The following is a 21,912-nucleotide window of genomic DNA, read 5'->3' as shown; positions in this document are numbered from 1 at the left end:
ATTTCATTCTTGATGGTGTTCGGCATCCAAGAACTCGGATCAGGCAATCGATCGCGCAAGGGTCGGTGGACTCTGTGCACATCCAATGGAAGAAAGATATCTGTCTGCTCAATAATTAGGATCGAATAGAGCGCTAGCCAGAAAAGGGTGTTCGTCGTCGGCCGATCCACCAAATTTGTTTATTTTTTATATTTTTTGGTCCGGGGCAGCGGATGCTGTGGAACTGCAAGAGCGGAGGAGGAGGAGGAGTTTGTTTAGTTGATGTTTTAACGCTCGTACGTAGGGAAGATGTGTAACTATATAATATAAATAAAACGACTCGGTTGTCCGAAATATCAATCGCCGTTGAAACGTTGCGATCGGCATTATTTTTATTTGTTTATTTGATTCCTTGGTTTTGTTCGCAACTTGAAACTCAATCATCCTATTTATTTAGCCCAACGCCAGGGCTTCGATCATACAAACACCATCCATGAAGCTCTCTCATCTGGCGGCCGCGCTGTCGGCACAGCTCGTCGCCCCTGTCGCAGCCGGCTACTTACGTCAAGACATCCTCACAGCGGGCACGCTGAGAAACACCACCGTCCCAGCAGCTCCAAATGAAGACCTGAATCAGATAGTCTCCGACTCGCAGCTCCTCTCCCTACATCGCACAATCTGCGAAATTGAATCAGTCTCCAACCACGAATCTACGGTCGGGGAAGCATTGATCAAATACCTGGGCGAACATGACTTCACCACCGAAAAACAAATTGTGCCCGTCGACGAGGACGACGACAGCACCGACGAGCGCTACAATGTCTGGGCCTATCCCAAGGGCTCCCCAAAGCCCAAGATCATCTTGACCAGCCATATCGATACCGTCCCCCCACACATTAATTACAGTCTCCATGCGCCAGAGGGTGACTTCGACCGCGCCAACATCACCATCAAGGGCCGGGGCACCGTGGACGCCAAAGCCAGCGTCGCCGCAATGATCATCGCGGCACTCGACCACATGAAGGAAAGCCCCGACGTCCCCGTGGGCCTCCTATTCGTCGTCAGCGAAGAGAGAGGCGGTACGGGCATGATCCACTTCTCAGACTCGGAGCTCAACACCAGCCCGCCGTTTTTCCACACGCTCATCTTCGGCGAGCCCACGGAGCTCAAGCTTGTCGATGGCCACAAGGGCAACCTGCGCTTCGACGTCGAGGCCAAGGGCGTTTCCGCCCACTCAGGATACCCCTGGCTCGGTCACAGCGCCATATCAGAGATCCTCCCCGTGCTTGCTCGCATTGATGGCCTGGGCGATATCCCCGTCGAGGACGGCGGGCTGCCCTCCAGCGAGAAATATGGCAGCACGACGCTGAATATCGGCACGGTCAGAGGTGGTGCGGCTGGCAATGTCGTACCGGAGTCTGCCTCGGCCAGTGTTGCTGTCCGGCTTGCGGATGGCACGGTGGAAGATGCCCAAGATATCATTCGCAAGGCGGTTGCTGATGCCTCTGGCGGTAGCAAGAATATCACCCTCAAGTTCCCTGATGACAAGGCGTACCCGCCCATTGATCTGGATACAGATGTCGACGGATTTGAATTGTTGACGGTCAATTACGGGACGGATATCCCCAAGCTGGATATCCATGACGAAGACTCCGATGTTAAGGTTAAGAGATACCTGTATGGCCCGGGAACTATCCTTGTGGCACACGGGGTCGATGAGGGGCTTACAGTGGGCGATTTGGAGAAGGCGGTTGAAGGGTATTCGAAGCTAATTGATGCAGCGGTGAAGAGGGGCTAAAGGATATTTCTTTTCTTCTTTGTATAAATCCCGGTGTTATTTAAAATGCGCTTTTAGAATTGTTTCTTTTCTTTCGCGCTTTGCTAGCTACTTCATTGAACTCTGTTCGGGAATATTACTTCTTGGGCTGCACTTCATATGTCCTGTACATTTTGAAGCTCCTTGATTTATTTCTTTTGGCATTAACGCATACCTCCATCCCATCGGTTGTGGATAGACCCATTCAGCGTTCAAAGTGTGAGCTTGCATAGACTCATCAGAACCATCCATTACCTTACTCCGAAAGGACCAAAGCTCTTTCCACAGCTTGCATGCCCGCTACTTTGGTGCTCAGCCTATCCACAGTCCGTCCTTGTTCACATATGATAAATTAGGGAACAATATATATGCACCATCCGAAACTCAAAATATTAGATCTGGCACACAAGGCATCTATAAAACCGACATAGTAGCTCGAGCCATCTCCGGCTACCGTCTTCCAGCAGGGGCCATCGCTAGATGCCTGCAAGCTAGATACAGACGATTTACCCCAAGACAAAAAAAAGTTCATGCAGACTGAAAAGTTCGCCGACATAAACTAGTAGTCCACGAAGGATTAATCTGGATTATTGATCAAGGCAGAATATTGCTTGCTACAAGTGTCATTGCTGGGAGGTTAAAAAGTCAGCTGTGCCCGTCCACGGCGAAAGAACGAAGTGGAATAAATATATATAGAAGCGCGAAACCAATGCATGTAGAATGTTAACATATGAACAATAGGGAAGGAAGACACGGGACAGCAATGCTCAATATACATATACTCAGAAGAATTAAAAAGAGCGGAGGAACAGCAAATTTTGGATATCCACAACATATATATATGCGCAGGTGGGTATTCAAATTTAACAGACTCAGAAATAGATAGACAAAATTATCCTCAATGCAAACCGTCATAGAACAACCAAAAGAAAGAGAAAGCTAAAAAGAAAGAAAAAACTACCAAAACCATCCCCCCTTCCCATGCTTCCTCTTCCACCCAGTCTTAAACAACTCCCCCATCTGAAACCGGGGAAACACATGCGCCTCCGTATTAAACACACTCCCCTCCAAAGGCAAAAAATCCCTATCCGAAAACAGCAAATAGAAGTACTTCAACGTCTCCGCCAGCCAGAAACTCTCCATATTATCCCTCTGCACCGCCGGGATCACATCGACATTATCCAGCGACGTGAATGCGCGAATGTGCGACGTGCGCACTTTCTTCTTGGTCTCCGGATCGACGTTTTTATTGTACGAGTCGCGGATCGGCGGCTCTTTATCCTTCTCGCTGATCGAGGTGTGGTTCACGAAGTTCTTGAACATTTGCCAGCCCCAGTGCCGGTACGTCTCGTCTTCGAGGATGCGGTACATGTAGAGCAGTGACTCGACGGTCTCGGGCCGTTGGAGGTTATGTTTGTCGTTGGGCTGGATGATGATGTCCTTGCGCCAGGCACTGTTGGCGTCTGTGAGTGGGTAGAGGGGTTGGGAGGTTAGGTGCAAGTCTGCGCTGGCGGATTTGGCAGCGGAAGGTTTTTTTTTTAGGTCTGGAAAGACGTCTTTCATCATGCGGGGAGGGCTGTCGGTTTTGAAATAGGTGATTTCGGGTGCGAGGCCGGTGGCTGTTGCGACGTAAGTGGCCCAGCAAGTTTTCATGAGTTCTCTGGCCAGGAGGATTTCTTCTTCTTGCTTGCGGCCCCAGTCGGGGGACTTGCGGGCTTGGGAGATTGGTAGGCCGCCTGTCGCGCCGAGCGCAATGGTACCGGGCATGAAGCAGACGAGATGGTCCATCTTAGGTACAAGTTCATGCCTGAGACCATTTGGTCTCTCACCCAGGACTGTTAGAGAGGCATGTTTTGTATACGTGATTAGATGTTTGCGGATGCCCGTGAGAGCTTCATTCCACATATCAAGGTAGATCGGTTCTTCACGAGAAGTTTGAAGATACTGTTTAATTAAGTATTCTAGGAACATCATTTGGTCAGTACAACGGTCAAATTGCATGTAAAAAATGTAGTCGCTTGGAGCTCACCATAGTATGAATCTCCCCGACTGCCCAGTCGGATATTCTGTCCCATAAATTTCCCTGTAGTCGGCTGAATGAAGATAGGAACGAGGCCATCCTCCCTCCCATTTCCTTCAACAACTTCCATTACCTTTTCCACTTTCTCCCAGTAGTTTGGCTCCCCCGTAAGTTTCGCAAGATACTTAAATTCTAGCTGGACAGTGGTTGCCTCCGCCGTTGAAGAGGCGCCGTTATCCATATGTGATTCTACGCCCACGCTTGTATTAAGGTTAATACTCGCGTACGGAACTCCGGACGGAGATTCAAAAGCACCAAGCAATCGATCAGCGAGGCCTGTGGCTTTTTCGATATACAGGTCCTCGCCGGGCGCCCCCTCATCATCATCCTCTATCGCGGCGAGATGGGGGTATGTCGTTGATAGGTAATGTGCGGAGAGGAGGCCGCCGAGCATTCGAATGGTCGTCTCGAAAGTGTTGACGGGATGGTCCTGGTCATAGTGGAGGGAGGTATGAATCCACCTCCGGGCATTTTGCACACGGGACGTCAGGTTCATGATCATCAATGTATCCAGCGAGTCGACAATTATCCAGCCCAATCCTCCCTTGACCATGTCTTCGCCTTTCTTGCTCCGTGGCTTGTATATATCGCGACCTGCCATAATGTTACAAAAGAGATATCATTAGCAAAATATGTCCCACCCCATAAAACACCGAAGAACGAGCCCATTTCGCACCAAAAAAGAGACCTACCCCAAGCATGACGCGCATAATCATCCCAACTAACAATAAACGCATCTCTAACCTTCTCCCTCCTCTCCTCCCAATCCACCCGCCCCTTCTCATCCTCCAAATCCTCTCCCTTCTCCTTCTCCATAACCCTCATCCACTTCCACAAATTGCCCCCCTGTTTCCCACTCTTCATCCGCAACACCTCCCGGGGCGCGGTTTTATGCACAAGTAACCACACAATCGCCAAGAACACCAATCCAACCATCACCAAAAAGGTCAGTCGCCGCCGTCTCCGGGCCCGCCGCGACGCAAAGTATGGCTTGTCCTTGTACATGGGCAGATCGCTATTGAAGCCGGGGTTCACGAAGCTGGAGAAGGAGAAATCCTGGTCGTCGATGTTGGCTCTTGCACGCCAGTACCCGTCTTCATATTGGCGTTGGGAGGAGGAGAAGGTGGGAACGTTCCGGGGGAGTTTGAACGACATTTTTTCCCTCCTCCTTCCCTTTCCTTCTTTTGTTTGATTTCTTGTATGTTATATAGTTTTTATTTCATAGCCCCCTTGGAAGGCTGCCCTTGCTGTTCGCCCGCCGCCGTCAAGCGGACGGCGTATCGCGCGCTGGTCGACCAAATTGATTGAAAGCTTTTCTTGTCCGGGTCCCCTTTCGTAGGCGGTTATAAAGCACCTCGATTCCGAATAATTAGTCCCCCTTAATATATCCCGCGCAGCTGGCTTTGATATTTCCAGTCCAGAAAGTAAATAAATTGTTTCCTATCTTCAATAGTTCTCTGGAGTGGTCTTTAATCTGTCACCTGTCGCCGTCGTCCCGGGCTTGTCAGTTATCAAATACAAAAGTTAAACCTAGAGAATAGGCACTAGGACCCAGATATATACCTAATTCCCTTGGGCGAAGAAGGTTTGCCTAATTTATTGAATTGGAGCACCAGCGCGGGTGTCCCGGCACAAAAATAGCTTGTTTTTGCAAAGTGGAGACAGCTCGAAACTCAGACAAAGTTGCGAGAAAAAACTACTACCGCAGACGGGTTCGCCTCTAGTTTATTATTATTCTATCGCACCAATGACAAAAGCGAAGTGTCGTGTCAAGACACTCAAAGTGAGAAGCGGGAGCTAAACATTGATCAAGTCATAGCAGTGTCTGGCCGTCCCAGTCGTTTGGTTTGCGGAGTTCTGGTTGGGTCAGTAGAGAGTGTAATCCGGGGGCAGGCAAGCGAGCCAAATTGTAATCCGACACGGCAAAAAATATCAATTCCTCCTCCTCGTGAGACCGGGAGATAGCAGTAATAAAATGGGAATCCGGGCAAAACGGACAAGTGGTGAGTTGAGATTAAGAGCTTGTTATATAGTTCAGGTGGTTGTGGTGTTTGGCTTGTTTGCTTCTCTCGGGGATATCCATTAGGTGACCGGGTGAGATATATCCCGATTATTTAAATCCTCTACGAATTCAAAAAAGCTGCTCACACGAATGGTCCTACGTAGTAGACAGAAAAGAAAAAGGAGTGAGGAAAACAAATATAACTGATAGAGAATAATAGAGGGTGGGCACAAAGAAAACTACAGGGACCAGCCAGTTGAGAATCAACTTCGTTTATGCAGAAGTCTACTTTACAGGACTTTGAAAATGCTTGGGAAGGGCGAGGAGTAATAGAACCAGAAGATAGATAAAATAATGGCCCAAGATAAGATGGAATAAGCTAAAGGAAGGGGAAAAAAACGGGCCACTACAACTTCTGATACTCCAGCTTACCCTCCAACTTCTTAGACTCCGCAACCTTGCGGACAGCCTTGTTAAAATCGTCCTGGTTCACTGTATCCCGGTAGTCCTTGATGGCGAACAGCCCACTAAGATATGTAAATTAGCCTCCATGCATAAAATAGAAACCGAGAGAATGGGAGTCCTAAAAACTTACGCTTCCGTAACTACATTCCTCAAATCTGCCCCGTTCAACCCATCACTCATCTTCACGATACTCTCAAAATCAATCTCCCCCTCAATCGCAACCCCACTCGCATGAATCTTCAGAATCTCCAACCGGCCCACTTCATTTGGCAACGGGATCTCAATCTTCCGATCCAGCCGCCCAGCGCGTAGCAGCGCCGGGTCAAGGGTATCAGGCCGGTTGGTCGCCATGATGATTTTGGTCTTACCCAGGTAATCAAAGCCGTCGAGTTGGTTGAGGAGCTCCATGAGCGTACGTTGGATTTCGCGATCGGCGGAGGTTCCTTCTGAAAAGCGGCGGCCGCCGATGGCGTCGATTTCATCCATGAAGATGATGCAGGGTTCGTGTTCCTTGGCATAGCCGAACATCTCGCGGATTAGGCGGGCGGATTCGCCGATGTATTTGTCTACGATAGCTGAGGAGACAACTGGAGGAGGTGGAGGCGGTAGGAGGGCGTTGGTTAGCATGGTCTCAGACCAAGCATGTTGAATGAGATGTAATGAATATATATACCTTTTAAGAAATTCGTTTCTAGTGAACTTGCAACAGCTCGTGCCAATAGTGTCTTCCCAGTCCCCGGTGGCCCGTACAGAAGCACGCCTTTGGGAGGTTTTATACCCACACGCAAAAACAGCTCTGGGTTCTTCAGCGGCAACTCAATGACCTCTCTCAGTTCTCGGATCTGGTCGTTCAGACCGCCGATGCCGGCAAAGCTGACCTGCCCTGGATCTTCAAGGGACATGTTGTAGACAAGAGGATCGACTTCGCGTGGTAGCATGCGCATGATTGTGAGGGTGGTCATGTCGAGGGCAACGCGGGTCCCTTGTTTGAGCTTGGCTTTGTCGACTTTTGAGCGGCAACCGACGACGTATCGGGGTCCTGATGAGGCTTTAACGATGACTATATAACATCGGGGCGTCAGTAGGATGTTAATATATTCCCCCCTTAATAAATGTAAATAAATACTAACATCTTTCCTCATCTAACTGCTTCAGCACCTCCCCGATGATCTGGCCAACACTCTGTAGCGCCTTGATATTGTCCTCCGTCGTGTCAAACTCCCTTTGCAGGTCTTTTATGCCTAGCCGGAGATCCTTCAGTTTGGCTTCCCATTCTCTTGACTCTAGGAGGCTCTTCTTGTAATCTTCGAGGGCTTGTTCACGTTCCGGGTCAACGCCTTCCATGGTGAAGGATGGATAGGTGTTGTATGAATTGGGCGGGGTGCGGAGAGGCCAAGTGAAGGGGAAAAAGGGAACAGGTGGACACAGGTGAAAAAGGGGTATAAGCTGCTAGTATGGAGGGAGCTGTTGTCAGAGAGATGAGTGTTGGCTAATGGGGTGATATCAATATGTCTATATCCCGTCCGTCGGAGCTTCTTTCGTCGTTTCTCGTCAGCTCCGGCCAAGACTACAGGTCGGCATAGAGACCAAACAAGTAGTATTAGTCATGTTTGCAGCTAATGCAAAGGTCACATGACGGAAATTACGGACATCATGTGATCTTGTAATTGTTACCGGCGTTGTCGTCATTGATGCGTGCCAAGACAACTATCTACGCTGCGGGCAACAGCAAACTCCCGTGTCCCTCCGACACAAACGCGTATAGTTTCCCGCTACAACTTGCGGATTCTAGTGCCTTCTGTGCTGGTTGGCAGTGGTTGGCTGCGGGCTCTCGTTGGACATTGCTTGCAGTCCAGGTGCGTAGTGGGGCAGTAATAATAGAGTGGTTAGTTACTTATTAGTTACTGTACGCAGCGTATGTACGGATACACCAGGTGTTTTGATGGGGGCATCGCATCGGATACAGAACAACATAAATACAGATAAATACCAACCATAAAAGCCTCAACTTCTCCTTTCTACAAACCCCAACATCTTCTCCTATTTCTATTTCCCCCTCCTCCTACACTTGATACATCTCTGATATACCTCTGTATAACCTATTCACTCCAGTTGTCCTCTCAATCACAAGTAAGTGCTGTCTCTCTTGTATATTTCCCATGCTCGTCCCATTACCCCGCCACCCCACCTTCGATGTCCTCAATATGCTCTATTATCGACAACAACACGAGCGAATACGTCGTTGCTGAATGACATTGAAGGCTCTTCCCAAGGATTGAGCTTGACAACTGGTCATTCTGGGAAGAATTGGTGGTGAAAGAAACTCGTCCTCCTCCCTAGTCTGTTTGAGGCTCTCCGGTGAACGGAATTAGAAGCTTCCGCAGGCAAGAAAAAGGATCCCGCGTGTCTCTTTCTCTCATCCCGTCAACATTGTGATATTCTTTTCTCACTCTCTCCAAATACTGGATCCCCACGCAATTAACTAATTGTTTTGGCCTGCAGAATCCCTACAGATTGAATAGAAAATGGCTATTACCAAGGTCCACGCCCGCTCCGTCTACGACTCTCGCGGAAACCCCACCGTTGAGGTTGATGTCGTGACTGAAACCGGCCTCCACCGCGCCATTGTCCCATCCGGTGCCTCGACTGGTAATCTATACCTTAATGCTTACCAAGATACATGACATGTCCGAAGTTTAGGATACACTGACAAGCATTGTTGGACAGGTCAACATGAGGCCTGTGAGCTTCGTGACGGTGACAAGACAAAGTGGCTCGGAAAGGGTAAGTAGCCAAGAACAAAAAGTACAATTCCCTGAGCCCAAATGATCCAACTGCTGAGATGAATCTTTTTACCATGGGAATAGGTGTATTAACCGCTGTCAAGAACGTCAATGATGTCATTGGTCCCGCCCTCATCAAGGAGAACATTGATGTTAAGGACCAGTCCAAGGTCGACGACTTCCTGAACAAGCTCGACGGAACCCCGAACAAGGCTAAACTTGGTGCCAACGCCATCCTTGGTGTCAGTTTGGCCATTGCTAAGGCCGGTGCCGCTGAGAAGGGTGTCCCTCTCTACGCCCACATTTCCGACCTTGCCGGCACCAAGAAGCCATATGTCCTCCCTGTTCCGTTCCAGAATGTGTTGAACGGTGGTTCTCATGCTGGTGGCCGTTTGGCTTTCCAGGAATTTATGATTGTCCCAAGGTAAAAGCATCATTTCCAACTAGATAGTGTATTGTATTGAATAATATGAGGCTAATGTCAATAGCACCGCGCCGTCATTCTCCGAGGCTCTGCGACAAGGTTCGGAGGTATATCACAAACTGAAGGACCTCGCCAAGAAGAAGTATGGACAATCTGCCGGCAACGTTGGCGATGAGGGTGGTGTTGCCCCCGACATCCAAACCGCAGAGGAGGCTCTGGACCTGATCACCGACGCCATTGAGCAGGCCGGATACACCGGCAAGGTCAAGATTGCCCTTGACGTCGCGTCGAGCGAATTCTACAAGGCCGAGGAGAAGAAATATGACCTTGACTTCAAGAACCCAGACAGCGATAAGAGCAAGTGGCTCACGTATGAGCAGCTGGCAGATCTGTATAAGAATTTGGCTAGCAAGTACCCCATCGTCAGCATTGAGGACCCCTTCGCTGAGGATGACTGGGAGGCCTGGAGTTATTTCTTCAAGACCGCTGATTGTCAAATCGTCGGGTATGTTTCCTTAAATTTTTTAAAAACATTCCTAGTACTCCAACAATTCTTACCCGTATAAAAACACACTAACATTTTCCTTCTCCACAAGCGACGACATCACCGTTACAAACCCCATCCGCATTAAGAAGGCCATTGAGCTCAAAGCCTGCAACGCCCTCCTCCTCAAGGTAAACCAAATCGGCACCTTAACCGAATCCATCCAGGCTGCCAAGGACTCCTACGCTGCCGGGTGGGGCGTGATGGTCTCCCACCGCTCCGGCGAGACGGAGGATGTCACCATTGCCGATGTCGTCGTCGGTCTGCGTTCGGGCCAGATCAAGACGGGCGCTCCCGCGCGCTCAGAGCGACTGGCGAAGCTTAATCAAATTTTGAGAATTGAGGAGGAGTTGGGTGCTAATGCAGTGTACGCGGGGGAGAAGTTCCGGAATGCTGTGGAGATGTAGATTGGGAAAAGAATTTCCTTAATTATTATTTCATGAGATTATTGGGCTGGAGAAAATGTTAGGGAGGATATGGGGGACAAAAATATCTATCATGACGTGATGGCATGAGTTCAAGGAGGCACTTATTCTTGTTCCCTCTTTTGCCCAAACTACTTGCCATGTCGTTCAGCTGAGCTGAGGGGTCTCTCGGACATGTAACTAAGTTAATAAGATGCAAGCTAAATTATGATTTTAAAAGGGAACTGAAAATTTAAAATATATATCTTCTTCAAGTAACTATTACCTGTGGGAGTTATCCCCTCATCTGGCAGCGAGGACAGTGGACACAATTAGTGAAATACTATTAGTTAGTGTAACAACTAAGCTGTTAACGTAATCAACCACCTAACGCTCGTTTCCACCTAACGCTCGCCTTTATAAATCAATTACAATCAACTTCAAATATTCATATCTCAATGAATATTTATTTAAAACTATTCTAAAAAACAGAATGATAATTTGTAGACATATATTATATTATATTAAATTTGTATGAGAAAATAACATATAATTATTAATTTATTAAGCTTTTTAAAATACTATTTTAAAATAAAATACACAGTCTATATTTATAAATAAATTATTTTCATATAAAAATTAAATATCTTATAGATTATATTTATTAAGATATTAACATTTAAAGTTGATTGTAATTGATTTACAAAGGTGAGTGTTAAGTGAAAACAAGTATTAGATGATTGATCACATTAGTGCAAAGATATGTTGGGGGTCCCGGGTTGATCGGCCCTTCTACCAGCAGTGCGCTGGTGGTGACTGAGCTCTTTTGCCCCAGTAGCCTACATAGGCGTTCGCCAAGCGATCGGCGAACACCTCGCTTAGGCGGAAGCGGTCGGCCCGTAGAGGGAATCCGACAAATATGTATAAAATATGAAATTGAATACATATTAACAATAGCTAAGTTATTTTTAGCTGACTAAATTTACTGAGTTATTTAATGATTATATTACAGATACATTGTAACTCAAAGTGCTGATCAGTGATAACATTATTATATAGCTTCATAAAATTTCCATGCCTTGGTATTTCTTGTTAAAAAAGAAGAAAAAAAAAGGAAAGAAAAAATTTCAATTTACTTACTCACAGCGAGATCTGAACATTCTTGACAACACCAAGTCCTCAAGGTTCGTCGTGCTGCCTGGTGCAAGACATCCAATCTCTTCTTCGTCTCTCACAAGATCTTCTATATATTCTGCCATTCCCGATGCATGAAAAATTTTCGTAAGAGTAGAGCGCATCTGGAGAAGTGCGGGGCTGGGGAGCTCGATGGTGGCACCACCATGCCGTTCCAAGGTAACGAGTCGAGGGCCATCTGGGCCGCCCTGTGATGCCGGGAGGTGCACTTGTATTACGTTACGCCGCCTGCTTAGCAGGAGTATCTGGTACTGATTTGGCTCTCCCTAATGGACAAAACAGTTAGTAGAGTCAAGCAGTGGGAAAGTATACGAGGGTTGCTCAACCGTCGGCTCGAACGACAGCGTAAAGGAACCAAAGGCTGCGTGGACGGGGGACCACAGCGTCATTAAATTCGTTGGGTCATTTATGTCCTCCGGTGCAAGCTGGATCTGTGGGAACAATTTTTTCAATGTGGCCCAAATCTGTGCAATTTTGTGGTCCTAAAATGGTAGTATTTAGTAGACGTTTTGAAAATATATCGTCCAGGCTGACAGACTTTTGACTTCTCCCACCTCCCCAAGGAGAATGGGACAACATAACAGAGATCTGTAGGCGACCCGTATTCTGTATCGGCCTCAGATATCTTGGCATCAATATCAATGATCCCGGTGGCCATACAACGGTGGCCGTCCCGTTCAAGGCACAGCTTCTTGAGGTGACGCTGGTCTTTTCGGCTTCCTGGCTCATTCATTGTGGCGGCCACTTCCTCTACCCCTTCCTCCATTTTGAAGGGCGTAGGCGTTATAGGTGGAGTGGCGCCTCGAGCCCGCACTGAGTAGCAATAAGTCAGAAAGCATGATAGAAAGTTTTGAAGAATGTAAGCAGAGTTAGGGATGATAGCAGGCTGTACTAGGGATTACAATTGCTGTGTTGATGTGCTGGCTAAGTGCATGGAGTGTTTCGTGATCATTCCCTGTAGTCACAATGAACTCTGCAATAGGCGTTCTTCCCTCTTCAGGTAAGACATTTGTTATCTCTGGCTTGGTAACTCTCAGCCGTTCCATTCGTTTTTTGATAGTGACATGGGATGATGGGAACAACTAGCCTGGTCGCTACTTACCCGAACAGGTTTAGCCTCCAATCCAATTCACGTGCAATTCTGGAGTTTGGGCAGCAGAAAAGATAAAAAAAAAATCCGTCAGGATCACACACGACACGACACATTTACAACTGCCATCCACCTCCCTGCCTGAGCGCACTGCTGTTAGCTGCTGCTCACAGCGCCCTGAAACCTTCTTATCGATAAACTCGCGATACGCACGAAAACCTCTTGCTAACACCAGCGGTTGTTATCAGGCCATGGCGCCTTCAAAGTGGGGTATGTCTAGATAACTTCAGGAGAGATGACGGAGCGCTGTTGATCATATATGGCAGGGCACCCTGCTATGTATTACATATATATTTACATGTTTTTATTTTTTGCAAAGTGGAGACTAGGGGAATATCCTATGCCAATGCCATGTAGCTTAGTTAGGCTAGATATTACATGTCTATGCAGGTTCACGGGGCTAACTTCGGAACGTTGTGTTTTTTGACTTAAATATAGATGATGAGGAGGAGAGTACTCCCCCCTCCTCTCCCCCGCTTATTGCAGCTACGACACACAGACGAAAGTTCGATGACGAGGAGGACAGCGATGATGTATGCCTTTTCCTCAGATAGAGCCCCGCCGCGCCAACCATGACCTTTGTCTAACAAACCCTTTTTTTGGGAAATATCTAGGTAGTCGATGACTGGGAAGCAGCTGAAGACTCTGAAGTCGAGCGTGAAAAGGCCGCCAAAGCCGCTGCAGAGAAAGCAAAAGCCGAAGCCGAAGCGGCTGCCAAGAAGAAATCAAAAGCCCAACGGATACAAGAGCGCAAGGAACAGAGACGGCGCGAACAACGATCCAGCGACGACGACGATGAAGACGACGACGACGAAGACGACGACGCCGCCGCACGCGCCCGCCTCCGTCGCACAGAGAAGGATGCAGACCTCGCCCACGCCGAAGACCTCATCGGCGATATCGACCTGAAGCGCACCCGCTCCGCAATCCCCAGAGCCGCAGTCGTCATCGGCGACAAATCGGACCCGACCAAATCCATAGACCTCTCCGCCATGCCCCTATTCAAGCCGGGAACCAAGACGCAGTTCGCAGAACTGACCGAGGTGCTTATCCCGCTTTTAACGGCGCAGTCGAAGAAGCCGCAATATCCAATATGGGCGCAGGATTTTGCGAAGAAGCTCGTGAAGGAGCTATCGAGTGGGGACATTAAGAAGATTGCGAGTGCGTTGACGGCGGTGAGCAATGAGAAGCTGAAGGAGGAGAAGGCGGCCGAGAAAGGGGGAAAGAAGAGTAAGGCAGCGAAGACGAAGACGAGCGTGGTTGTTGGGCGGGATGTTGGAGGCGCGCGCGGGGCGGATCTTACGGCGTATGATGGGGATGATTTGGATGATGATGATTTTATGTGATTTTTGAGTTTTCTTATTTTTTGTCTGTATTTCTGAGATGTGGAAATGATGAATTGGTGGATGGCTTTCAAACTACATTTACCCTGAGTTGTTAGTTATTACCCCTTCTCATCCCCTTTTCCCCTTTTCCCCCTCCGTGCCATATACATTTTTCACACCCCCTTATCATCCATATCTTTTGCATGTTTCCTTTTTTCTTTTTAATTTTAGAAGTGTCAACAAAACCCCCCGCAATTGTCGCTTGAAAGCCTCAGGGCCTTTTATTATTTTATACCTCAGCTCTATTACCAGAAATGTTTTCCTAGCCTTGCTATACAGCAATATCAGCGGTGTTAATCGCATTTTCACGGTGCCCCCTGTCTTTTCGGCTTATCTCTAATACCTTCTATCCTATTCCCATGAACAGTGTCGTGTTGAGTCTGATCACAGCAGAGGAAGCGATTTTCTTCCGTCTTAACTTTGCTATTTCATCAAGCTATGACATACCTAGAGAATTAGAATGCAGACAACTCTCTCATTGTGGTGCTGTGTGTTTTAAAGGGGAATTGAGACTTGCGAGATAGTCTGTCTCTGTCGGATGAAAGGTTTCATCATGGCGCCCCAGGGGAGAGTCGGGGGGGGCTCTTTTGCTCTTTGGCCCTTTCACCAATCTTTCAATTTTTGATATTTATTTTTACGTGGAGCGAGAAAAGAGGTTCCAGCAAAAACGCTTTAACCACTCCGCCGCTACGATTTTCCCAGCGGTCTTTCCGAATCTCAAACTTGAAACTATCCAATAGAACTGGAAGTACGGTTATGGACATCCTACGCCTCATCAATGGCTCTATGCAAACCAGGTGTCTGCGGAATCTGCGCCATGTCGGCACGTTTCTCCAGACTCGTACCTCAGAGCATGCCATATTGCAATTTCTCGGAAGCTGCCATCAACTCTAGTCCATGGAGACGATGAGTGTTGAGGATTTAACTGTCTGGCGACCCTGTGTTGCCGACTACTCGCAGCCACCAGATGACCCTCGTCAATGCCTATAGCTACTGATTCAAACGTTTCAAAGATCCACCTCACCCGTTGCAACATTCCATTGGAGCTCCTCGTGCCGATTCTTACGCCGCCAAAAGCTCTAAGAGAGCTTAGGTATAGCGCTGGGGCTTTGGTCTGCTCCAGTAAATCCTCGGACTGTATAGATCCCGCAATAATGGGTTGCCATCTGCAAGTACACAGGTGCACATTGCGTATTCTGGATATCGGCCTGGCTCAATGTGTCCGATGTTCTACCAACAGTGGCTTGACAGTTGATGATACCACTCCAGCGTCGTCAGGGCCTGCATCTGCCAACCCAATGGCTAGTCGTGAACCTGCTATGGAAGGGGTAGAAACTAGGCGCCCTTTTAGAGTTGCCAGTTCTATCAGATCATTGAATAGATTCATAGCTCTGACCAATCTCAGCATCGGGGTTAACTCCTTGCTGGGGCCCGATTCAAACGAAGTGATGTTTGCAGATTATTGGGAAGAAAACTACTCTGAGGCTGAGGAGTAGCGGGAGGGGCAGCCGTGGAAACATAATGATTCACTTAAACCTGCATCGCCCTCACCATCGCCCCCGTCGCCGTCAGCATCCCCAGTATCGGCCGCCTCACCGGCTCGTCGTCGGTTGGTTGACAGGCTGTTCACCCAACCTAAAATATTTATGTATTCGCGGATACGATCACGGGAAAGTTGGTGGGAGATGGATAAGTGCAATTTCTGAGTTAATGGATAGGAAAGCTGAATGTTTTCCAAGGTGGCCGGTGTTACGGAATATAAATATACCTAGTCCTGCCCTGTTGAGCGTCTTTTTTTTTTTTTTTTTTTTTTTTTTTTTTTTTTTTTTTGGATTAAATATTGCAATGCTAAGACCACTTTCTAGGGACCGCCGGTTGGTTTAGTTGAAGATGGATTCAGGGTCTTTTCGGGTCAACTATCTTATGGATCAACCCTCCGCAAAGGAACACATTCATGATTCGCCATTGTATAAGATTGGCCGTCGGATAGATTTTACCGCTGGAAAATCTCAGGCATTGCGGAATCTACACCTTGAATCCGACGAGAAGGGGAATAAGACAGCTTTTGTATTCGATGGCGGGACGAACTTAATCGGCCTTTTGTTTGCAGGGCATTCGGAAACGGGGGTGGGATATTTCACCTCTGCAGCGACCCTGTTTGAGGATACCGATGTACGTCTGCCTTTATCATAACGACGGGGCATTTTTTACATTTCGGATGAAACTCAGAGCGTAGATTTCTTTTCTTGCATTTTTGATTTCCTTTTTCCTTGACTCTTTTTTTCAAGGCGATATCTTTCTTTGACATTTTTGGGTTAAATGCATCAAAACTATTTATCTGAATGATTAAAGAGTAGAACAGATTTGTATGACTGTACTATGAATGCGAATAATGCTGAGTTTATCATGACTATAATTCCATATTGAACATTCTGAACTGCTCTTTTATATCACTGGCATCTATGACAAGCCACAAACCTACCTGCACAAGGATGGAGATATCACCCTCAGTGTTATGTTCCCCCAAGCAGGCTGATGCTAGGGTCCCCAAGTCGACTACTAGGCCGCTGAACAGTATAATAAATAATACTAGGTATTTATGCTTCAGCCTGCTCTCATCGCACGCCGGGTTTCACACCAGATTATTAGAGATATATGCATATGTTGCGTTATTATTGTGCCATAAAATTTTCAATTTTTCATGAAATTCAGAAACCAATCTACCCATGAAGCCAAAGCAATAAATTCTTTAGGATAAACGGGTATTATTTTTCCACGATATAAACCACTGTGCCTGGTTGGATCATTTCATATGAAATATGTTCATATCCTTTTATTTTTAAGGTTAAGTATAACTTTTGCTTTTGAGAAAATAAATTTAATTTCTCCGCTTGACCACACATACCTGCCATTACTATTCTCGTTTTTCATATACGTCATACAGGCAGGTGTTGGACGTTGTTGGTTCATCCATATTATTTTAATCTCAGAGATACCTTGTTGGGAGATTTTTAGATTTTTAGTAAATTGTGGGTTAGTGCAAAAGTGCATATGTAGGAGGAGATTTTAGATACATGCATGGAATCTGCTGGAATGAAAGGATTGGACAGGAAGCAATGTTTTGAAGTCTGTCTGATGCAGGGCACATAACATGTCAGGCAGATAGGCAGGGTATATAGTTATTTATGTAACTAGGGCAAGGGCTGCATTCATGAGAGAAGATCAATGTAATTCAGGGTTGTTTGTTGTGTTAGAAGAAGCATAGGAAACAGAGAATGGATGTGCCCAGTGTCTGATGAGGATAGTTAGATATTCTATCCTCATAACCTGGAGATTTCCAGTTGTCTGAAAAAGACAGCTGCAGTGAGGCTGAGGCTGCAGGAGATCTGTAAGATCAGGAGAAATGCATGATAGATACTCTGTAGATACTCTATAGATATTTAGATGATGAGCATGGCAAAAAATGCATAAGTTAAGGGCAGTACATAACATCCATATCATAAATCTCAATCCATCCAGCTTGTTGTTACAATAATAACTATAATAATAAATACCCCTCCTGTATGAACAAGACCATCACCAGTGTGGCAGTGTTTTAGTGAGAGGAGTTGTTGTGACTTTTTAAGACTGTAAAAGCATGAAGAGGTTGAATCTGTAACTAACTAACAGCTTAGTCAGCGGCGTGCCCATCATCACAACCTCATTCTCTCGTCGTCTGCCTTCAACAACGTCAAACTTCTTCCTCGTCCGTCGTCTGCTTTGCCCGTCCTCCTCCTCATCTTCTGTCTCGCTGTCTGTCCCGCTGCTTTCTCACGTCTCTCCCGATTGCTCCGCCTTTCCACTCCCATACTCTTCTATCCTCCACTAAATCTCCCCATCGTCTTTCCCGCCGTTCTCCCACCATGACCTCAGAAGTAGGTTTACCCCTCCTATTAGGCGCGCATCCCACGGCCTCGCAAAACATGCTGCCTCCTCCTCCTCCTCCTCCTCCTCCTCCTCTCCTCCTCTCTCCTATACCTTTCCTCTGTCCCTGTGTTTCTGAATCGTTATGCTAACTCCATTGTGTCAAACAGCGTGATAAGTAATTTGCCCACCCTGCTTCTTGTGCGCTTTGTGAAATGTGTTGAAAAGGGGGGGGGGGGGCCGCGGGAAAGAGGACCTCATACTGATACACTTCTTTATAGCAAAACGTTTCTTGCCAGGCTCTGTGAGCAGGCTGAGCGTTATGATGGTTAGTCCCTGGCTCCTCTTCCCTTCAAAATAATGTTCTGGGTCTTTTTTTTTTTTTTTTTTTTTTTTTTTTTTTTTTTTTTTTCTTCTTTCTAACCGCATCGTGTAGAAATGGTCACATATATGAAGGTTTGTCCGTGCTCTATCTATCTTCTTGTGCTTTGAGGCTGTAGCACGCCATTCGCTGACAGGCATCGCATCGCACCTTTTATAGGAAGTTGCCAATGTAAGTACATCTCTGCAAATATACCCCATACTTCTTCACTTACCCTTCTTCTATACTGACCAATTCAATCCAACTAGCTGGGTGGTGAACTTACCGTTGACGAACGCAACCTTCTTTCCGTTGCCTACAAAAACGTTGTTGGAACTCGCCGTGCTTCCTGGCGCATAATCTCCTCCATCGAGCAGAAAGAGGACTCGAAGGGTTCTGAGAAACATGTTGCTATCATTGGCGAGTACCGCCAAAAGATCGAGGCCGAACTCGAGCGCGTTTGTCAGGATGTTCTTGACGTTCTGGATCAATCTTTGATTCCCAAAGCCGAATCTGGTGAATCCAAGGTGTTCTACCACAAGATGTACGCGTTTGGGCTCTCAGATACTGGAGTTGTGTTGATCTACATTTCGTGCCTGGCGAATCATGTTCTTTTTTTGGGGAACCATATACTAACACAATACCACGTACGCAATCTGCAGGAAGGGCGACTACCACCGTTATCTCGCTGAGTTTGCTTCCGGTAACAAGCGCAAGGTTGCTGCGACTGCCGCCCACGAGGCATACAAGGTACATACCCTCCTGCTACACCAGTTTTTATTTTGAACTGTGCCTAGCAAACATGATTAACCATCACCACACAGAACGCCACCGATGTTGCCCAAACCGAGCTGACGCCCACCCACCCCATCCGTCTGGGTCTCGCCCTCAACTTCTCCGTTTTCTACTATGAGATCCTCAACTCCCCAGACCGTGCCTGCCATCTGGCCAAACAGGCATTCGATGATGCCATTGCTGAACTCGACTCCCTGTCTGAAGAGTCATACCGCGATAGCACTCTAATTATGCAGTTGCTCCGTGACAACTTGACTCTGTGGACCTCATCTGACGGCGCTGAGCCCGAACCTGCGCAATCTGGTGAGCCCAAGGAGGATAAGCCTGCTGAGGGTGCGGAGGGTGCTGAGGGCGCCGAGGCTGACGCGGCTGCTGCTGATGTGCCTGCTGCGGAAGAACCGAAGAAGGAGGAGGCTGCTGCTGGTGCTTCTTGAGGATGACAAGGCAATCCCCCTTCCCTCCCTTCTCCTTACAATTTCTTGGTTTGCGCCAAAATAAAACCATGCTGTGGGTTGGGGCGGTGGCCATTCCTGGTGGACACAAAAATTAAAAAGAAAAACCAAACTATACAGATATGTCCAAAAAAAAAGAAAAAGGTAAAAAAAAAGGTAAAAAAAGATAAAAAATCCACACAGACGATGAAAGCAAAGGAGATTACTTTTCTTTTCTTTCCTTTTTATTTTGTTTCCAAATGAAAGGGATCGAATCGATATATGGCGTGGGCATGGGCGTGGGTTGGGGGTGTGGTGTTTCACAGACAAAGCTCCAAACCCTTCTCCTCTCAAGTGACAAGATGGACGTCCTTCTAATTATTCTCAAGGGGGTTGTTTTTATCCATTTTAGTTTTCGATCAGGCGGCGTTTGCTACAATTGAACTGGAGAGTTGCGAAAGCAAGAAAGGAGGGCAAGAAAGAACGCGCGGAAACCTGGGAAATATTTTGTCTTTTTTCCTTTTTCTTAAAAATTATTTTCCAATCAAGCAATCAACATATTATTCCCCTGTCCTTCTCATTATCATTTTACGTGCTGCTCGTTTTAAGGAATCTCCTATCAGTGCTCTGATCTTGGGTGGGAATGGGGCTATGAGGGGAAGATGATGAGAAATGAAAGATACAAAGACCTCTCAGCACGGCTAGTCTCCTTTCTGCCTTCTGTTGTTTTTCCCACTCTCTTTCCTCTTTTTCGATAACACAGCCTCCCCTCCCTCCCCTCTCTTTTTCTCGTCTCGTCTCGTCTCGTCTCGTCTGCCTGTCAAAGAATTCTGTTTCCTCTCCTCTGTTGCAGCCTACTCGTTTCCTCGCCTTGATCATTGCCTTGCCTTTCGCTTGCCGGTAACTCAATACAATCAATCCCCCCCCTGTTTTGATTTCGTACTTAAACACACACACACACACACATATATATATATATATTTATATACACACACAAAATCCCGCCCCTTCTTACGAGCCTGTTTCCCCATAATATTTCCATTTTTCCTCTTCGTTCTGCTTGTGTGTATAGTTGTAGCTCAGCTCGCTCGTATTATCTTATTTTATTTTACTTTATTCCATTTCTTCTCGTTGCTTTTTTTCGTTTTCTTTTTTTCCCTTTCTTTGTTTTCTCTAATCTCGTTCTCTCTGTTGGCCAATGATTGAGATTGGCTGGTTGATTGATTGATTGATTGATTGATTGTGTTTCCCGTCTTTCGCTCCCTCCTTAAAATAAAAAAAAAGCCTAGATGCAGGCACGACAGACGGTATTGTTATTTGGCTCTCAATGGGCGTGTGTATCTCTACAACACCCCCCTTCTCTCCCTCCAAGCAGCTTTTCGCCCTTGATTTGAAAAGGGGTGATATGTGCCGTTTTGCTCACTTCGTTCCAGGGGTATCCATATATGGTAAATAGAACATGGAAAGGAATACCAGTAGCTATTAGAGAAAGGGGAATGATATGCGTATTAAATACGGTATGATAACTATCCCCTTGTCGTGTATAATTAGTGTAATTAAGCTATTAGTGCTGAAATACGGAGTACAGTATCAATGAATATTTTCTCATACTAAATTCTGTGCAATTTGATTCATTGATATATATTCACAATCTCATGTTTTTTGCATCAATGTATTCTATAATATTTTTATATTAATTTATTTTTATATTTTCTGTGAATATAATTATTTCTCTTTCTTTTCTTTGTCTGACTCTGACTCTGATTTCTCTAGAGAGAAATATAACTTCTGTAAATAATTTTCAATTCTGTAATATTTTTTTATTTAGATTGATTAATTCTTTTCTCAAAGTGTATAAAAATAAATATAAAATAAAATAATATATCTTCCTAATTCAAGAAAAACAGTCAGTAGTTTTCATCAAAGACTGTTCAAGTTAAAAATACAATGTGAAAATTTTTGCTATTAATCATTACAATTGAGAGCAGTGTTGTCAACTTGTCATCTGCAGAATTCTCAGAGCAGCTGAAGAAGAAAGAATAAGTTAATGAGTTCAAAAGAAAGCAGGTAACAGAAATGAAGAGTCAGGTCCACACTTATATCTAGCAGTCTATTTTGGCTTGGTCTTCGGTTCTTGTTCTATGATGTTTTTCTCAATTGAGCCTATCTTGGCATCCCCTTTTTTGGAGGGTGCAG

At 46.3% G+C, this 21,912-nt stretch overlaps 9 protein-coding genes across 12 annotated transcripts; 5 read left to right on the top strand and 4 right to left on the bottom strand.

The window, feature by feature from the left end:
- The first annotated feature begins 65 nt into the window (after positions 1-65).
- Positions 66-2,838, top strand: BDBG_01803 (acetylornithine deacetylase). The gene has a single exon (XM_002627086.2). The coding sequence runs from the start codon at positions 473-475 to the stop codon at positions 1,775-1,777; it is 1,305 nt and encodes a 434-aa protein (XP_002627132.1). The 5' UTR covers positions 66-472; the 3' UTR covers positions 1,778-2,838.
- On the bottom strand, positions 2,753-5,030 carry BDBG_01802 (mannosyl-oligosaccharide alpha-1,2-mannosidase; the record flags this gene model as incomplete). The annotated part of the gene is made up of 3 exons (XM_002627085.2): positions 2,753-3,756; positions 3,825-4,469; positions 4,568-5,030. 3 exons carry the CDS (start codon positions 5,028-5,030, stop codon positions 2,753-2,755), a joined length of 2,112 nt encoding a protein of 703 aa, XP_002627131.1.
- A 1,253-nt stretch (positions 5,031-6,283) lies between these two features.
- BDBG_01801 (26S protease subunit rpt4) lies at positions 6,284-7,686 on the bottom strand (the record flags this gene model as incomplete). Its single annotated transcript, XM_002627084.1, has 4 exons — positions 6,284-6,404; positions 6,473-6,929; positions 7,016-7,402; positions 7,473-7,686. The coding sequence occupies 4 exons, from the start codon at positions 7,684-7,686 to the stop codon at positions 6,284-6,286; spliced, it is 1,179 nt and encodes a 392-aa protein (XP_002627130.1).
- Positions 7,687-8,064: 378 nt separating this feature from the next.
- BDBG_01800 lies at positions 8,065-10,912 on the top strand. 2 transcript variants are annotated; one of them, XM_002627083.2, is made up of 6 exons: positions 8,065-8,472; positions 8,845-8,991; positions 9,070-9,126; positions 9,210-9,549; positions 9,614-10,054; positions 10,146-10,762. In XM_002627083.2, the coding sequence occupies exons 2-6, from the start codon at positions 8,868-8,870 to the stop codon at positions 10,498-10,500; spliced, it is 1,317 nt and encodes a 438-aa protein (XP_002627129.1). In that variant the 5' UTR covers positions 8,065-8,472; positions 8,845-8,867; the 3' UTR covers positions 10,501-10,762. The 2 variants fall into 2 exon arrangements, with proteins under 2 accessions (XP_002627129.1, XP_031576704.1); XM_031720496.1 differs by having other exon boundaries at positions 8,065-8,991; positions 10,146-10,912.
- Positions 10,913-11,453: 541 nt separating this feature from the next.
- On the bottom strand, positions 11,454-12,752 carry BDBG_01799. 3 transcript variants are annotated; one of them, XM_031720493.1, is made up of 4 exons: positions 12,584-12,717; positions 12,230-12,504; positions 12,018-12,173; positions 11,480-11,957 (listed from the first exon to the last, which is right to left on the bottom strand). In XM_031720493.1, coding segments are annotated over exons 1-4 (756 nt in total). In that variant the 5' UTR covers positions 12,585-12,717; the 3' UTR covers positions 11,480-11,633. The 3 variants fall into 3 exon arrangements, with proteins under 3 accessions (XP_031576702.1, XP_031576701.1, XP_031576703.1); XM_031720495.1 differs by having other exon boundaries at positions 12,594-12,717; XM_031720494.1 differs by having other exon boundaries at positions 11,454-11,957; positions 12,230-12,752.
- Positions 12,753-12,848: 96 nt separating this feature from the next.
- Positions 12,849-16,019, top strand: BDBG_01798 (translation initiation factor 3 subunit J). Its single transcript, XM_002627081.2, has 3 exons — positions 12,849-13,051; positions 13,280-13,374; positions 13,456-16,019. Exons 1-3 carry the CDS (start codon positions 13,033-13,035, stop codon positions 14,185-14,187), a joined length of 846 nt encoding a protein of 281 aa, XP_002627127.1. The 5' UTR covers positions 12,849-13,032; the 3' UTR covers positions 14,188-16,019.
- On the bottom strand, positions 14,719-16,038 carry BDBG_01797 (uncharacterized protein). The gene is made up of 2 exons (XM_002627080.2): positions 15,465-16,038; positions 14,719-15,392 (listed from the first exon to the last, which is right to left on the bottom strand). The coding sequence occupies exons 1-2, from the start codon at positions 15,632-15,634 to the stop codon at positions 15,011-15,013; spliced, it is 552 nt and encodes a 183-aa protein (XP_002627126.2). The 5' UTR covers positions 15,635-16,038; the 3' UTR covers positions 14,719-15,010.
- A 37-nt stretch (positions 16,039-16,075) lies between these two features.
- BDBG_01796 (uncharacterized protein) lies at positions 16,076-16,724 on the top strand. Its single transcript, XM_031720492.1, has one exon. It carries the CDS (start codon positions 16,117-16,119, stop codon positions 16,417-16,419), a length of 303 nt encoding a protein of 100 aa, XP_031576700.1. The 5' UTR covers positions 16,076-16,116; the 3' UTR covers positions 16,420-16,724.
- A 1,082-nt stretch (positions 16,725-17,806) lies between these two features.
- Positions 17,807-21,404, top strand: BDBG_01795 (14-3-3 family protein). Its single transcript, XM_002627078.2, has 8 exons — positions 17,807-18,140; positions 18,300-18,307; positions 18,411-18,457; positions 18,566-18,585; positions 18,671-18,682; positions 18,760-19,034; positions 19,153-19,240; positions 19,315-21,404. The coding sequence occupies exons 1-8, from the start codon at positions 18,129-18,131 to the stop codon at positions 19,717-19,719; spliced, it is 867 nt and encodes a 288-aa protein (XP_002627124.1). The 5' UTR covers positions 17,807-18,128; the 3' UTR covers positions 19,720-21,404.
- The last annotated feature ends 508 nt before the right edge of the window (positions 21,405-21,912 follow it).

This window comes from Blastomyces gilchristii (assembly GCF_000003855.2).
Source record: "Blastomyces gilchristii SLH14081 genomic scaffold supercont1.3, whole genome shotgun sequence".
Classification (NCBI taxonomy): Eukaryota; Fungi; Ascomycota; class Eurotiomycetes; order Onygenales; family Ajellomycetaceae; genus Blastomyces; species Blastomyces gilchristii.
This window is presented reverse-complemented; position numbering and strand designations above follow the sequence as displayed.